The sequence below is a fragment of the Mercenaria mercenaria genome, chromosome 1 (genome assembly GCF_021730395.1).
Source record: "Mercenaria mercenaria strain notata chromosome 1, MADL_Memer_1, whole genome shotgun sequence".
In the NCBI taxonomy this organism is placed as follows: Eukaryota; Metazoa; Mollusca; class Bivalvia; order Venerida; family Veneridae; genus Mercenaria; species Mercenaria mercenaria.
This window is the reverse complement of record NC_069361.1, coordinates 114,383,355-114,399,281: the sequence shown is the minus strand read 5'-3', so window position 1 is coordinate 114,399,281 and position 15,927 is coordinate 114,383,355. Positions and strand designations below refer to the sequence as shown.

The window sequence follows — 15,927 nt, the reverse complement described above, 5'->3', positions numbered from 1 at the left end:
TAAGCACTATCTGTTCTATTTAGGTAAGTTCACAACAGTTTTTCAACCTTTGATATTATTTTTCTAAGTAATATGATAGATATTATATTCTCATATTTCTATTAACTTATATAACTAAATGTTTTATGTTGTACATTAAATATGCTATATACACGCCTATAGATGTTGGCATATAATGGAATGTTTTATGTTATACATTAAGTAGCTATATATAAACGTCGCAGACTTCTGGACGAATTCTAAGTTATACGCTTTATAAATCGAAATTGAAAGCAGCTAGGTTGGCGTTTCAAACAAATTAAAATGTTTGTTCAATATTTTGCTTATTTATGATGATATATTGTTATTTTGCCTTAAATAAATCATTTAGTAGATTATCAAATCTAATGTATTTTTTTCTTATATGTCACAGTTATCATGATGAGCCATTTTGCTATGTTAAATTTTTACTGCAATTCTTATGGGGGGGGGGGGGGGAAGCGTAGGTTCAAGCCCTACTGGGACCAATTTTTTCCCCCCTTATTTTCTAGTAAGTTTTTACTTCTTTCAAGACTTATTATTGATTTCTTGTACACAAATGGAAAAAGATGAATCTTATAACCGATTTCTTGGTGTTCAAAGTGAATTTACTACTTAAACAGAAGGGGTAGAGTTGCACATCTTTAAAAATATTGAGTTACACGTGGTGAAAGTTCTCTATTTTGCTTTCACTCTTAGATTATATATTGTATATTATATACAGGGACGGACCGATTTCTAATGTTGGCAAAACTTGTGGTCCAACCCTTTTGTATTATCACACATTCGCAAAGTTACTGAATACTTCCTAATGTACAGTAGTAATATATATGTCTTGTATAATGATAGTTTGCTGTTGTATATATATTTACATATGTATCTGTATAATATTATCTTGATGTACATTACCATAATATCTTGTGTGATGATTACAATAAAATATGATTAAACTAAAACATTATATATTGTGGAAGAAATTTAAGTAGGTTTTACGTCTGCCCTAAGGTTATTTTTAATTGGAGTAAGCAAAATTCAAAACGGAAACACAGCATTCGACCTTATTTTTTCAATGTTGAAGTATGAATTCTGTCTCAATAAATCCGTTTACTTGAGGCACCATAGAAAAAAATGATATTGACATTTTTAATTTGTGTTTTACAATTGTTTACCAATAGTTTGATATTTCTTTTATTAAAATTAATGGTAAAATGAGTTATCTGCAAATGTTTTGGATAGTAGCTATCACTTTGAAATTTGACTCTACTTGAGCTTGAGGAGATACCATAAGTTACACAAAATTTATAAAAAAAAAAACGGCACGATAAAAGTTGTTTAAAAATTGCAAAACGACAGATTTATGACGGCAGCGTTTGGGGTAGAAATATGAGTAATTTGGTCATTCCTCTGTGATACATGTGACAGATATTTCATGCACAAGTGTCTTTTGACTGACAACAGGACGTTGGCGGTTTTTTACTGACAGTTCATACCCGAACAAGTTCCTTTGCAGACCCCTATTGTTAGTTTTTACCGTCTCAACTTTACAATTTTGGAATTCCTGTAGTACAATTTCTGTCGCTTGGATATTTTAAATGTTAATATTTTTTGGCATTAAGGCATTATTTTCTCTTTTCTTATTAAACTGACAGATGTCCGCCCACTATAGATTCATGTGCTAAGGACATTACTCGTTTCTGGTATATCTTCGGGACCACTTTCTGCTTGGTTTCTGTTCTCATATCGCCCTTCACTGTCTCAAAGATTCTGTACAGACGTATTGTCTTTACTTATCTCATGACTGTACTTATTGCCACGTTTTGTCGGCATAATCTTTTTCTCTTTTGTCGTATCTCCATAGTCTGTTCATCGACTTATCTTCAGACCAACCCGATCGTCATCTCATCTTTTTGTAACTACAGGCAGTTTAAGTGGTTTCATAGGCTTCTTCTCATTTTCTGCTTGAGCTCTTGTGACTACAGCAGCTACATCTGTGTCCGTTGCTTCTATCTTACTAGCATCACGACCAACCCATTTCTCATCTTGTTTATCTAGCACGCCACTTCTTTGGTGACGAATCACGCCTATCGCGGGAACTACCTCCTTTCTGCCAACTGTACATCACGCAGCCGCCCCATATCGCTTCCTGTTTTGGTCTCGGCAGTCTTTCGCAATATGGCCCTCTCTATTGCAAATAAAATATGTGACTTTCTTATGCACCGTCTTATCATAGGACAGGGGCTTTGGGGTACCGGGTGTGGTGTGAATTTTTTGGGGTGACTGTTAGGTTTGGGAATCTTACTGTACGTAATAATGCCACCATGAGCTTCTATGTGCTGCTCCGCCGGAGTAATCACGTCATTGCGACTGTTAGATTTCCTTTCCTTAAGGAAAAGAGCCAAGTCCGGTGAAAAGGTCCTAGTAAACTGCTCTCTAAAAATCAAGTCTTTCAACTTGTCGTAAGTATCTGTGGCATCCGCCGTTTCCGTCCATCTGCTGAAGTATTTTTCAATACGAGCCATGAATTGAAATATCGTCTCCCCTTGCTCTGGCTTACTTTCTCTAAATTTAGCCCGAAAATATTCTTCCGTAAGCTGGTATCTTCTAAGAACGGCTGTTTTTAATGCCCGGTAGTCTGAGCTTGTTCCGGGGGAGGGGGCATACTAGTGTACACATCAAGACCCTTTCCGGCTAACTTATGGCCCAAGTATCTTCTTCCCACGCTGTGCTATGTGCAAATCTTTCAAAACGTTCAAGATAAGCATCCATGTCGTATTCATTCACTTCAAAGTTTGGAAGCTTTGGCCTAAGACCTCGAATAAGCGTGTATTTTCGTCCATTTCACCATCTACGCGCCGACGTTCCTGGTCGCGCCGTTCCATACGTTCGTCCCTCTCGAGACACTCAGCTTCTTTCTTCTGCACGTAATCCAGTAGGGCATTTTTCTTTAACACAAAAATGTGGAAAACCGCAGGACGCCAAACAACATAAACGAATATGTTGCAGGCTCGGTTTGACTGAGCCTATTCATGGACGGTAGAGGGGATGCAAGCTACCGCCCAAGCCCTCTAGCCCCCGGTTGAGCACAACTTAAAATTTACACATGTTATAAATACAAGGATATAATCTAGACATCTGCAAATGTATTCATACGTTGGTGCACATGGAACCTTCAATGATGCACAGAATGCAATTCCATGAAAAGCAACGTATGGTCTCTAAGCCTAATCTCTCGCCCAACGAATCCCATTTATCATATTCCATCACTTAAAATTCAGTATTCAACAAATACTGTTCAACTGAAAAACGTTATGTTGAGCGCCGTTTCAACACTTTTTCAGTACTTCAAAACACCGTAAAATAACACAATACTGTATTTCAACATGCAAGGAAACGATATTTTGATAGTTATTTGTCAATGTGTAAAGATCCCGGACGAGCCCCCAGTTTGTCAGGATTTGGTGTAACCAACGGTTAGGGAGCTTGTTTGCACCGTCCTTTACCTTTGAAACTAGAGCACTTTATTGTTTTGTTATTGATTTTTTGTGTGTATTTTTTCATATTTTTCTTATACAATGTATATATATTTCATTGTATAAACAATATATACCTAAGCATGGTGACGTACTATTTACACCTAAATCAAACACACATCACAAATACTCTCTCTACTGCAATAACTAAATTTGCACCGCTTTTCGTCGAGCTTTATCAGCATTTCAATATTTATGTTCGGCCAGCACAAGCTTTAACCAAGATCCATTCAAAGCCCAAAACTCGGAACAAAATATATATTCGAAACAATTCACAACCAAATTGCAGAAAATCAATTTATACTCTAAAACTCAAAAGAACCAATCAACACATAAATTCAAACAACCAGCCAAATTAAAAACATCAAAACCAATTCCAACTGCCAAACAAACAAACTATCAGCATGAAATAAACCACAGTTAAACAACCAAAATGTTTGCCGAAATAATCAACAATTATGCACGATGAAATGTACGCCCCCAATATCCAATCAGATCTTTACTTCAGTAATCGAGTCATCGATTTACTCTAACTCACTTTATAACTGTATGTAAAACTTTTTCAGCAGCCGTTTAAGATAACATAGAGAATATATTTACAATTTATGGTTCATCAGAAATCATCTCATCGTCTAACCAACATCCATATATAGACTGCTGTTTAGTGCGTAAACTTTGGTATTAAAGAGGATGTGTACATACAGTACACGACCTGGATTTATCAGGTTATTGTAAAATAGAGTTGTAATGTCTTCATATGTTAGTTAATTTTATTAAAAGTCATCTCCTGACACCCGGCATGGTGTATCATTGACGGTTAAAATGAATCATCAACTGCAACTGGAAAATAAAAAGTACAGGAATTGGGTCAAGGCAGGATTAGGATTAAGATATCTCAAAGAAGGGTTAGAGCCTTTCTCGGATGATATCGTAAGACAACAGCATGTCGATATCCTTAACTCTGTTAAACAAACGTGCAATGTTACTACAGTTAACTGTGGGAATTGCAACTTAAAAACTTTAATGCCAAACCACGTTCGAATCAGCAGCAGGAACTGTCCTCTGGGTCAGGCTAATTGTAACTGCTTGTATCCAAGAGGGAAGATTGTATGTCCGAATAACGTTTGTGGAGCAATTTATGACACCATTGTGACTGTCCATAACTCCAGGCCACCGGCTCCGTTTTGGAAAAACACAGATGTCAAGAAGTGGTGCACTGATCCGTGGGCTGTGGCTAAATGTTTCATTAATGCACAGGGGTATGCTCAAAAGACAAGTGCTGCAGAAATCGATTGCTCTGGATTACTACATGTTATAATTAACAACAAGAGTCTTCATTCACATATTCAGTGTATCATATCAGGCAATGATGAGTTTTGCAAGGTTAGTTATATGTTATATCAACTAGTGTTTTTTGTTGCTTTTAATTGCTTACACGATTAGTTAGTATACTGCAAACGAGGTCAATAGTCCTCACCTTTATTTTATCCTTCCCGCTCACAGGTGGCAGTAGCGTACCTAGGATACAGTATGGGTCCACGAGCCATATACACTTAAATATATTACAATTGTTATGTTTTCTAAGGAAAAATTTTTTTTTGCCATTGGCTCATTGTCTTAGTGGCAAAAAATTTTCAAAATGACTATTTGGCATTTTTTTTTCTTTAGAAAACATAACAATTGTAATATATTTAAGTGTATATGGCTCGGCGACCCATACTGTATCTTAGGTACGCTACTGCCATCTGTGTTCCCGCTCAGCGCAACAAGGATAGCGTGGACAGGACATACGTTCTCCGTGATGACTGGTTAAAAGACGCTAAGCTTCAAGTCCCTCCGTCCTCCACCCCGGATACATGTGGAGATGGCAGTTACTTGTGTAGATCATGTTAGTACCGGTATAGGATTCAATGAACACTCGTTAAGTTAACTGCCCGCATAGGAAGCATTGGTCGAGAGGGCAAAGACGCTTTCCCACGGAGGTGAAGGCCCCAGGTTCGATTTCTGGCTACTCCCATTGCGGTGTGTATTTGGGCAATACACTTTATCACGATTGCCTAAGCTGTCCCAGCTGTAAATAAGTAACAGCTAATTGCTGGGGGTAAGGTATAACTCTTTAATCGGGTCGCTGAAAAGCTCTACAGAGCTTATGTTTATTGTTTTACAAAGCGACGGTAAATAAAATTTACATTACCTTTACCGCCCTTATAGTAGCACTTGATTTAAATTTTATAAATTATTGGGAACAAGAGCTGTCTAGCATGAATGCTTTCAACTATTTGAACCCTTCCACTTAGGATATGCTAGGAGGTCAACTGATATTGTTTTGGACATTTTTTGTTTTTATTTCATATAAATTCACCATACTTTCCTCTATCAGACGCCAAAAAGATAATTTAAACTTTCAAATATAAAATCTTTACTTATTATCTCTTCCTTTGAAGGGTATCCTATACAAGAGGACCATGATGGTCCTGAATCGCTCACCTCTTCCCACATGACCCAGTTTTGAGTATGACATCGTTTTTTCTATTATTTGACATAGTGACCTAGTTTTTTGAGCTCATGTGACCCAGTTTTGAACTTGACCTAGATATTTTTTAAGATAAAAATTCTGACCAAATTTTTTATGAAGATCCATTGAAAAATATGGTCTCTAGAGAGGTCACAAGGTTTTCTATTATTTGAAACCTATTGACCTAGTTTTCGAAGGTACGTACCCTGTTTGAATTTTTTCCTAGATATCATCAAGGTGAACATTCTCACTAATTTTCATGAGATCTCATGAAATATTTAAAAAGGTCACAAGGTTTTTTTCTATTATTTGACCACTGACCTAGTTTTTTAACATGTGACCCACTTTCGATTTGACCTAGATATCATCAAAGGGGAACATTCTGACCAATTTTCATGAAGATCTCATGAAATATATGGCCTCTAGAGAGGTCACAAGGTTTTTTCTATTTTTTTGACCTACTGACCTAGTTTTTTGAAACCCCACGTGACCCAGTTTCGAACCTGACCTAGATATCATCAAGATGAACATTCAGACCAACTTTCATACAGATCCCATGAAAAATATGGCCTTTAGAGAGGTCTCAAGGTTTTTCTATTATTTGACCTACTGACCTAGTTTTTGACGGCACGTAACCAAGTTTCGAACTTGACCTAGATATCATCAAGGCGAACGTTCTGACCAATTTTCATGAAGATCTTGTGAAATATATGGCCTCTAGAGAGGTCACAAGGTTTTTCTATTTTTAGACCTACTGACCTAGTTTTTGATGGCACTTGACCCAGTTTCGAACTTGACCTAGATATCATCAAGGTGAACACTCTGACTAATTTTCATGAAGATCTCATGAAATATATGGCCTCTAGAGAGGTCACAAGGTATTTCTATTTTTAGACCTACTGACCTAGTTTTTGATGGCACGTGACCCAGTTTCGAACTTGACCTAGATATCATCAAGGTGAACATTCTTACCAACTTTCATAAACATCCCACGAAAAATGTGACCTCTAGAGTGGTCACAAGCAAAAGTTTACGGACGGACGGACTAACGCACGGACGGACGGACGACGGACGACGGACGCTGCGTGATCACAAAAGCTCACCTTGTCACTATGTGACAGGTGAGCTAAAAAGTGCATCGCAATTTTTTTTAATAAATGAACCCGTTCTTGAAATATGTCTCTTCTGATTCACTGAGGAACGGTCAGATACCAAATCTGAAACTCTTTTTTCTGGTAATTTAGGGGAAATTTGTGATACAATAGACCTTTACATATTTTATTTTGTTATTTTTAAAGAATCTTGATGCATAAAATGCTATTAGAATAGTACAATGGTATAGTTCAATGTTTAAACTTAATTTTGGTATGGTACACATCATGTGTATTCTTCAGAATGTGGAGAAAAAATCATGTTAAAGCAGGTCACCCCTCGATCCCTTAGTCTGTCTGTCCTTTAAAACAAGCTAACCCATAAAAGCTTTAGCAATCGGGACATACTATCGCCAAAATGAAAGTCAACTCATGATGCAAAAGATGTGTGAGTGATAAATCTGAAAACTTCCCTAAGAAACATGCTTCTACACAATTTCAAAATTTAAAAAAATGCGTCATTTTTACAAAAGATACAGTTCTGGTTCTTGTTTTGTGAGGTCATCTCATGGTGCCGAATGCATATTAAAAGTTTGAAAGCACTTAGAACAGTAGTATTAGAGGAACCTTCTTGCATGCAAAATTTCTGTGATGTATTATCTGACACTACCACTGAAGGCGACAAAAGGGGAAAACCAAAGTTCTGAAATATGAATAAATTAGGAACTTGAGGAATTTAACACTTTCTGATCAATTTGGCTTTGTGACCTAGCATTATCCTGACCATGAAAGCATGAAAGTGGAAAATGACGCAAAACAGATGCAGGGCAAATACAAGACCTGCTTAGTTGACCTAAAACGATTATTCAGATGTATGCATTTTATTTTCAAATCTAATCTTCAAACATTATTTCAGACCAGGCAAGCCAGAAACGCCATATTTCACTCGGTAACTATGGAGTTAGAAGATTCTGGGGTGAACGACTACATCGATGATATGATAGCTATTCTCGAAGATGGTAAAGAATTGCATGCACGGCCAGAATCAGTAGAAGCAGTTAAGAAATTACAAGAGGTAAACTGTTAAGAATAAGGTAGTATTAAAAACTGTGTAAATATATTGTCCTGTTTCTTATATATCTTGAAAAGTCACAGTGAAAACTGTATATTTTTGACGATATGGAACAACAAAACGAGTACAAATTAGGTAAGAGGTTTATTTAAATGAATTTGGTAGATGGTCAATTAAGGTACATTGTTGTGAAAGTATTTTAGAATTCAAGCAGCTCACAGTTTCTGAAAAGTATTACAACGACAAATAAAGAGTTTCAATAAGAATATATGACATTGATTTTTTTTCTTCAGATAAAGAATGATGCGTTTATTATTACAAAGGAGACAGAAAGAGATGTTATCAGAGCAGCACATATAGCTTTTGATCAGAAGGGAAAAGAACTTGAGCAGAAAATTGCAACAGCCATTGCTAGTATAGAGATGAAATCTAAAGAGGGAACAGAATCCCGTGAAAAAGCAAAAGCTGAATTTTTAGAAACTTCTCGATCCGCAGAAAAGAAACTTGATAATAAAACAAAAGTTGCTATTGAGAAAATACAGTCGTGCGAAACGTCATTCCTACAGAAAACGAAGAATAGTACGGACAACTTGCAGAATATTACAGAGGAAAGTATAGATCAAATAAAAACTGCTGGGGAGGCAACAATAAGAAAAATTCGGGATGCTATCAGACTTCCAACAATTAAAGAAGCCACTTCATTGAAACAAACACAGGAGAAGAAGTCTGGAGTTAGGTTTGAGAGCATGCCAAGTATGATTCGGGTAATTCATTTTCATTATATTTATCATCAAATCAAATTAATGACAAGGTGGGCACAGTGTCTATTTTTCCGTGACTATCAACAAAGTCCAAGAAGTCAAAATGTGCTGCTTTCTAACTCTTGTTTCATTATCTTTCTATCTTACATATACATGTTGAAAATACATGAAACTAAACAAGTATCATTTTTGCAGCAAGCATGTAAAATTAATGTGTTTAATTTTGTTTGTGGTTAAACAGTTTAAATTGACAAACTGAAAAATAGGCACATCCTTTATTAACTTCGAAAGGGATAAAAAATATCATGTTTGTTGAACGAAATTTTGATAAATCATCAGGTTTAATACTCGACATTTACCTGATATGCTCGTTTACGGCGAATAGCGTTTGAAACTCTTTTTGTGTATCGTTAAAGATACTTTACAAATACTCTTTCGCCAATAGCTTTATAACGAGGTCACAGTAGCTCAATATATCTTTTAATATATGGATATTTAATGTTTCCGTGCGTGCGTGCGTACGTGCATGCGTGTTTATTCTTCAGAATGTGGAGAAAAATCATGTTAAAGCAAATCACCCCTCGACCCCTTTGTGTGTCCTTTTAAAGAATAACGTTACCGTATTTATTAACAGTTTAGTGTGAATATTTTACTTAGTCAAACTGCTATTTTATGTTCGTTCTATCTTCATAATATGATAAATGAAACTGCTTACATAAAGAGTAAAAATTCTTTTAACTCACATTGGAACATTACAAAAGAAGTTTAAGCAATCCGATGTTTAAATTCAGACTGTTACACGCCTTGGTTAAGTATATTTTTTGTTTTCCACAGCAACAAAAACACGAGACAAATATATATCATCGAGAAAAAATTATGCCTCAACAGTACGGCGAAGATTATGAACGTAAAAAGCGAGGTAACAACTTTTACATTACAATACTGAAATAGACGAGTTGAATGATATTCACGTGCATTATGTCATTTTGAAAGTAACAAGAGCTCGTAGAACACGAAATGCCCCCGTGATGCATTCAGTAACTGCACAAGGAACAGAAATTATTTGGTCACTGTGCACTGGACATTTGACGTACTTACATCAAATCAATAATTATGGGTCATTTACCAGTCGTAAGTGACCTCTGTATCAAATGTGAGCTAAAACCAAAGCATAATCTAGTTATATGGCAAAAAAATTCTACTGTTTTGCGTCAATGTGACCTTGACCTTTGATCTATTGACCTAAGAATCAATAGGGGTCATCTGCTGGTCATGATCAGCCTCCCTATTAAGATTCACGATCCTAGGCCCAAGCGTTCTTGAGTTATTGTCCGGAAACGGTCAAACTGTTCTGGGTCAATGTGATCTTGACCTTTGACATACTTAGTCATCTGCTGGCCATGAACAACCTCCCTATTAAATTTCATGATCCTAGGCCCAAACGTTCTCAAGTTATTGTCAAGAAACGGTTTAACTGTTCTGGATCACTGTGACCTTGACCTTTGACCTACTGACCTCAAATCAAAAGAGGTCATCTGCTGGTCATGACCAATATCCCTATCAACTTTCAAAGTCCTAGGCCCAAGCGCTTGTCGTGACCAAACTCCCTATCAACTTTCATGATCCTACACCCAGGAGTTCTGGAGTTGTCATCCGGAAACCGATTGGTCTACATACCGACCGACATACTGACCTACAGACCGGCCGACCGACAGACATCTGCAAAACCATATACTCTTCCTTCTTCGAAGGGAGGCATAATAAATGTTACTTTTAGATAATGACCCTTTTATATGTTTCATACTTAAATCTAATGAAACTGACGAATGGCTACAAAAAACAAGAGGACCAAGGTGGTCCTGAATCGCTCACCTCTTCCCACATGATCCAGTTTTGAGTATGACGTCGTTTTTTCTATTATTTGACATAGTGACCTAGTTTTTTTAGCTCATGTGACCCAGTTTTGAATTTGACCTAGATATTATCAAGATAAAAATTCTGACCAATTTTCATACAGATCCATTGAAAATTATGGTCTCTAGAGAGGTCACAAGGTTTTTCTATTATTTGACCTATTGACCTAGTTTTTTAAGGCACGTGACCCAGTTTCAAATTTGACCTAGATATCATCAAGGTGAACATTCTGACCAATTTTCATGAAGATCCATTCAAGGGTATGGCCTCTAGAGAGGTCACAAGGTTTTTCTTTTTCAAGACCTACTGACCTAGTTTTTGATCGCAGTTGACCCAGTTTCAAAATTGACCTAGATATCCTCAAGATTAACATTCAGACCAACTTTCACACAGATCCCATGAAAAATACGGCCTCTAGAGAGGTCATAACGTTTTTTCATTATTTGACCTACTGACCTACTTTTTGAAGGCACGTGACCCACTTTCGAACTTGACCTAGATATCATCAAGATGAACATTCTGACCAATTTTTATGGAGATCCATTCACAAGTATGGCCTCTAGAGAGGTCACAAGGTTTTTCTATTTTTAGACCTACTGACCTAGTTTTTGACTGCACATGACCCTGTTTCGAACTTGACCTAGATATCATCAAGATGAACATTCAGACCAACTTTCATGAAGATCCATTGAAAAATATGGCCTTTAGAGAGGTCACAACGTTTTTCTATTATTTGACCTACTGACCTAGTTTTTGATGGCACGTGACCCACTTTCGAACTTGACCTAGATATCATCAAGATGAACATTCAGACCAACTTTCATACAGATCCCATGAAAAATATGGCCTCTAGAGAGGTCACAAGGTTTTTCTATTATTTGACCTACTGACCTAGTTTTTGACGGCACGTGACCCACTATCGAACTTGAATTAGATATCATCAAGATGAACATTCTGACCAATTTTCATGAAGATTTCCTGAAAATATATGGCATCTAGAGAGGTCACAAGGTTTTTCTATTTTTAGACCTACTGACCTAGTTTTTGACCGCACGTGACCAAGTTTCGAACTTGACCTAGATATCATCAAGATGAACATTCAGACCAACTTTCATACAGATCCCATGAAAAATATGGCCTTTAGAGAGGTCACAAGGTTTTTTCATTATTTGACCTACTGACCTAGTTTTTGACCGCACGTGACCAAGTTTCGAACTTGACCTAGATATCATCAAGATGAACATTCAGACCAACTTTCATACAGATCCCATGAAAAATATGGCCTTTAGAGAGGTCACAAGGTTTTTCTATTATTTGACCTACTGACCTAGTTTTTGATGGCACGTGACCCAGTTTCGAACCTGGCCTAGATATCATTAAGGTGAACGTTCTTTCCAATTATCATGAAGATCTTGTGAAATATATGGCCTCTAGAGAGGTCACAATGTTTTTCTATTTTTAGACCTACTGACCTAGTTTTTGAAGGCACGTGACCCAGTTTCGAACTTGATCTAGATATCATCAAGGTGAACATTCTGACCAATTTTCATGAAGATCCATTGAAAATTATGGCCTCTAGAGATGTCACAAGGTTTTTCTATTTTTAGACCTACTGACCTAGTTTTTGATGGCACGTGACCCAGTTTCGCACTTGACCTAGAATTTACCAAGATGAACATTCTGAACCATTTTCATAAAGATCCCATGAAAAATGTGACCTCTAGAGATGTCACAAGCAAAAGTTTACGCACGCACGCACGCACCGACGGACGACGGACGCTGCGCGATCACAAAAGCTCACCTTGTCACTTTGTGACTGGTGAGCTTATAATGTGTGAAATACTAATAAAGAAAGCGGAAAGTGTGATTGTTCAGGTTTTACTGCCACTAACTGTTGTCACTGTTTTATCATGTTTTACAGCTTTACAAGAACACTTGGTAGATTTGTATCAAAGATACTACCTAAATTTATCATCTTCACCTCTCAATTGTCACGAAGACGACGCTGAAATTCATGAAGTATATGTCACTCCTAGAATGGAAATACAGAAACTATCAGACAGCAAAATCATGAATGAACAACTGATAAGCTCATACAGAAATATATTCTACGACGACCAGAATGAAATAATGAAAAACATATACATATTGGGCGAAGTTGGAACTGGGAACACTTCATTTTGCAAAATGATGATGCACAACTGGTGTGAAGCCATAACACTAGGAAGAGATAGACACAGCGAAGGACCAGGTGAAGTAAACAATATTGAAACAATGAAGCGGTTTGACTTTTTGTTTTTCCTGTCCTTCCGACATTTGTCAGGATACAGTGATAATCTGTTTGATATGATAACATTGAGTTTTCAACATATCCTTGATAAGGAGTTCCTCCAAGAAATATTTGACAAGGAGTCTCAACTTTGTCTTATTCTAGCAGATGGACTGGATGAATGGACGCCACCTAAGGGTCCAATGCTGCCGCACATCTCGCACAGAAGCAGGGATCATTTGAAAAACGCCACTATAATCACAATGTCAAGGCCGTCTGCACGAGGTATCTTAAATTTGAAATCTAGCGAATGTGATCTGAGAATAAATCTTTTAGGAGTAGAGGAAAACTCGATGATACTACTGATAGAAAAGTACATGAAAAAAGATGCAAGTCAAAGACGAAACTACAGCTAATTTCATTGAAATAATATCTGAAGAAAATTTTCGTCATTTGGAAACCATGCCGATGATGTTACAACACATTCTATGGGTTTACTGTAATAAAGGCGAAATTGCGAAAACGCGTAGCGAAATATATAGCAGTACTGTAAATATTCTTTTGAGGTGGTCAGAAGAGAAAAATGAACCATTTCCAACAAATCATACCACAGCAGATTTGCCAAAATGCCTTAAACGATATAGAGCATGCAATGAAAATAAATACTTTATATACGTTCTAGGAAAACTTGCATTTTCAACGATATTATCCACAACCGGATCATCTGTATCATTTGGACGCTCAAAACTGAAAGACATAGGTTTAACAAAAGATCAAGTGACTGCTATCGTTAACATTGGACTTCTTACAGAGGAAAAGTCTTATGACTCTACAGATGAAACAACACGATTTGCATTCAGTCATACATCGTTCCTAGAGTTCTTTGCTGCAGTATATATAGCGATGAATGCAGACGAAGCGAGTCAAATGTCAGCACTAGATGTTCTCTTTGATTCATGCACATGTGTCACGGATATTCTAAGAAATGGGGATCTGTTAAAAATGGTATGTGGATTATCACCCAAGATTATATGTGAAATAACAATAAAGATAGAAAATATAGCTAACAATGACTTCGCTTTTATAGAATACAGAAAGGAAATGAAGAAACCATAACTGTTCTACTTCTCCGAAAAGATCTTCCAGAAAAACTACAGCATCTTGTTTCCAACAGCTTGATCAAGACCATGTGATATCACTTTATGTGAACTCACTGTTTAACGAAGGAAGGAGACTCAATGAAACAACACTGAATATCTTAACCAGATTTCATCTATTACAGTCACTACATATCGACTATGTGAGCCTTTTGCATGAGCACTGTGACATTTTGTCCAAGTTTCTCTCGGATACTACAACGTTATCTCGCGTTATCTTGCATGAAGTGAAATGTAAACAAAGACGCTGCTCGCAGCACGTGCTAGACTTTTCAAGACATGCAGTTCTCAACACTTTCTGTCTGCATTTTAATGAAAGTTTCATGCTGACAGGGTTAAACACTTCTAACCTAGAATCATGTGTTCTCCACAGCATAACGGGATTCTCGCATTTCCTTATAAATGCTCCAAAATTAAAATACTTAACAATTTCAGGTTCACCTGGGAAATACCTAGTTGTTGATCAGGAAATATTATCAATGGTGAAGACCTTAAAGGAACTGGTGCATTTTGAACAGCATTTTACTGTAGATGAATGAGATTATTTAAAAAGGTTGGTTTGTTATGTGACCAAAAAGCTGGTTTCCAATGTTTAAAATAAGTACCCTAGACAACATCTGAGTGACTTGTTTCAGAAGTCAACAAAATATCTGTTAAATTGTAAACCATACTGGAGCATCCTTAGCAAGCCAAGGGGAAAGACAAAGCAAAATCTTGAATGCTGAACTGAAACTGAACTGCAAATAAATTCACGGGTGTTACACCAAATGATTATGTTACAAAAATGATTTTTTTTTTCAAATTTACAAATTTTCAGGAGTAAATTACTCCAGTCAATTTCAGATTTTACCATTTTACTCATTCACAAAAATTATGTTGTGTAAATACTCGGGCCAAAACAATTATCTGGAGCCCTGCATACACATGGAGAATAATCATGTTAGTAAATGGCAAAAAGAAAACTTGTAGTTTATGACAGTAAAGTTATGTGAGTATCTAAATGAACCTGCAAATTCTGCTAAGGAGAGATAATTGATATTATGTGAAAAATCTGAACCTTATTGCTTACATATTAATGAGATTTTTATAAAACACCATTTGTTTACTTACTGCTCACTTCCTTGATTGTTTTCTTTATGATTAATTCAAGATTACAGATTCAAATACAAGTATTGCTAATATCTAAAAAAAATATTTTTCCTTTATTCTTTTCCATCATAAAGCTCCTTTTGTCCCATGTATATAAGCTAGTATTACAGGCAAGCAAAACTTGTTGGTTGGTATTTTTATGGGCATTTATTTTGACATGTTAGACAAGTCAAAAACAAGAGAGTCAAAATGGTCCTTAGGGCATTCACCTGAGTACTTGACTTCTCTTTGTGACAATTTGATGGTTACATAACCATACTTAACAAGAACGTCCGGGAAAACAGCATGCTTGACTTTTTTAGTGCTTGACCCTGAATTTGAGCTTTGCAAGGGAAAAAACTTTATCAAAAACTTTAACCAAACAATCTAAGTTAAAAAGGGGCATAAGTCTGTAAAAATTCAAATTAGACTTTTGGGGATTGCTTCTCCTGGTAAAGACTTTGATAGTAAA

The 15,927-nt window shown here is 36.5% G+C and overlaps 1 protein-coding gene across 1 annotated transcript; it reads left to right on the top strand.

The window, feature by feature from the left end:
- Positions 1 to 4,266: 4,266 nt before the first annotated feature.
- On the top strand, positions 4,267 to 9,938 carry LOC123545283 (uncharacterized). Its single transcript, XM_053530244.1, has 4 exons — positions 4,267 to 4,931; positions 8,071 to 8,229; positions 8,520 to 8,990; positions 9,822 to 9,938. The coding sequence occupies exons 1-4, from the start codon at positions 4,371 to 4,373 to the stop codon at positions 9,936 to 9,938; spliced, it is 1,308 nt and encodes a 435-aa protein (XP_053386219.1). The 5' UTR covers positions 4,267 to 4,370.
- The last annotated feature ends 5,989 nt before the right edge of the window (positions 9,939 to 15,927 follow it).